The sequence below is a fragment of the Myotis brandtii genome, unplaced genomic scaffold (assembly GCF_000412655.1).
Source record: "Myotis brandtii unplaced genomic scaffold, ASM41265v1 scaffold1026, whole genome shotgun sequence".
NCBI classification, from domain to species: domain Eukaryota; kingdom Metazoa; phylum Chordata; class Mammalia; order Chiroptera; family Vespertilionidae; genus Myotis; species Myotis brandtii.
This window is the reverse complement of record NW_005353435.1, coordinates 398,680-399,928: the sequence shown is the minus strand read 5'-3', so window position 1 is coordinate 399,928 and position 1,249 is coordinate 398,680. Positions and strand designations below refer to the sequence as shown.

The 1,249-nt window shown below is 63.0% G+C and overlaps 1 protein-coding gene across 1 annotated transcript in view; it reads left to right on the top strand.

Moving 5' to 3' along the window:
• Nucleotides 1-1,249, top strand: part of DISC1 (disrupted in schizophrenia 1) — a gene marked incomplete at its 5' end in the record, with an annotated part of 48,837 nt that overhangs the window by 16,576 nt on the left and 31,012 nt on the right. The window contains one exon of the mRNA XM_014535935.1: nucleotides 949-1,137. Coding sequence (XP_014391421.1) covers nucleotides 949-1,137 — 189 coding nt within the window. The remainder of the gene's footprint in view (nucleotides 1-948; nucleotides 1,138-1,249) is intronic.

Here is a 1,249-nt window from a genome sequence, read left to right as displayed (position 1 = left end):
AAGCGTGCTCACTTCCGTGGCTGCTGAGAAGGCGGGCATGTGTGTCGCGAGATGGCGAAGGCGAGACATTCATCTCCACGCCAACCCTCGGTGGCGTCTAGGAGCAGGCCCATTAGAGTCTCGGAGATTGGGGTCACCGGGTCCTGACGGGCCTCCCTTCAGGAGTCAGCGTCTGTACCTCTCTGATTCCCTTCACGGGGCTCTGGGCCGGTTCCCGCCGTCAGCGAGCTTGGCCTCGGGCTGGGGACTGAGGCCAGGACGCGTCTGAAATATCAGCCGAGGGCGGCGTAGCATTCCGTGGGCTCGCGCTCCGACATGAACGGCCTCTTTGGGAACTGGGCTCCTTGTGCGTGGCTAACACTTGCACGGCTCTCACGATGCGTTTCCCAGCCGTGCTCCCCAGGCGGCAGGCGGGGCCCGGGGCTCAGTTAATGATCGTTCACGTCTGATCGAGGGCCTGGGTCTCGGGTTCGAGCTGAGTTGCAGATGGGCCTGGGCCCTCGTGTCTGCCTGAGCTCTTTCCACGTGTGTTCAGACGCCTTTTCTCTCTGGACCGTCCCCAGGAGGCGATGGCACGCTGGGGCGTGTTTTGCCTGGTGGCTCAGTTGGGGGCACAGTTGGTGCCCCCCCCCCCGACTGTTCGATCTCTTGCTTGAAAACCGGGTCCAGCCCGGCCGGCATGGCTCAGTGGTTGAGCATCGACCTAGGAACCAGGAGGTCATGGTTCGATTCCCGGTCAGGGCACATGCCCGGGTTGCAGGCCTGATCCCCAGTGTGGGGCGTGCAGGAGGCAGCCGGTCCATGATTCTCTCTCATCATGGATGTTTCTCCCTCTCTCCCTCTCCCTTCCTCTCTGAAATCAATAAAAATATATTAAAAAACAATAAGTCCTTCAGGCCTGGGGGTGCCTCAAAGCTTACGTCTCCTTCTCTCCACGCGGTGCCGCAGGAAACCATTTCTCCACGGCCAAGGAGCTCGCAGAGGAGATCGGCGCGCTGACCTTGGAGAGGGACGGGCTGGAGGGCCTCCTGGCCCGGCTGGCGGGGCTGAGCGCCAGGAACGTCGCCGCGCTGGGGGGTGTGAAGGCCGATTACAGCCGGCTGCAGAGGGAGCTGGACCGCGGGAAGGCCGCCCACGGTAAGCCGTCTCCGCTGTTGCTGCCGAAATATTTATGAGATCGATGGTGCTGTGTGGCCAGGCGGCTCGGGCCGGGCTCCGCCTGGGGGTCCCTGAAGCGCGCGGATCACAC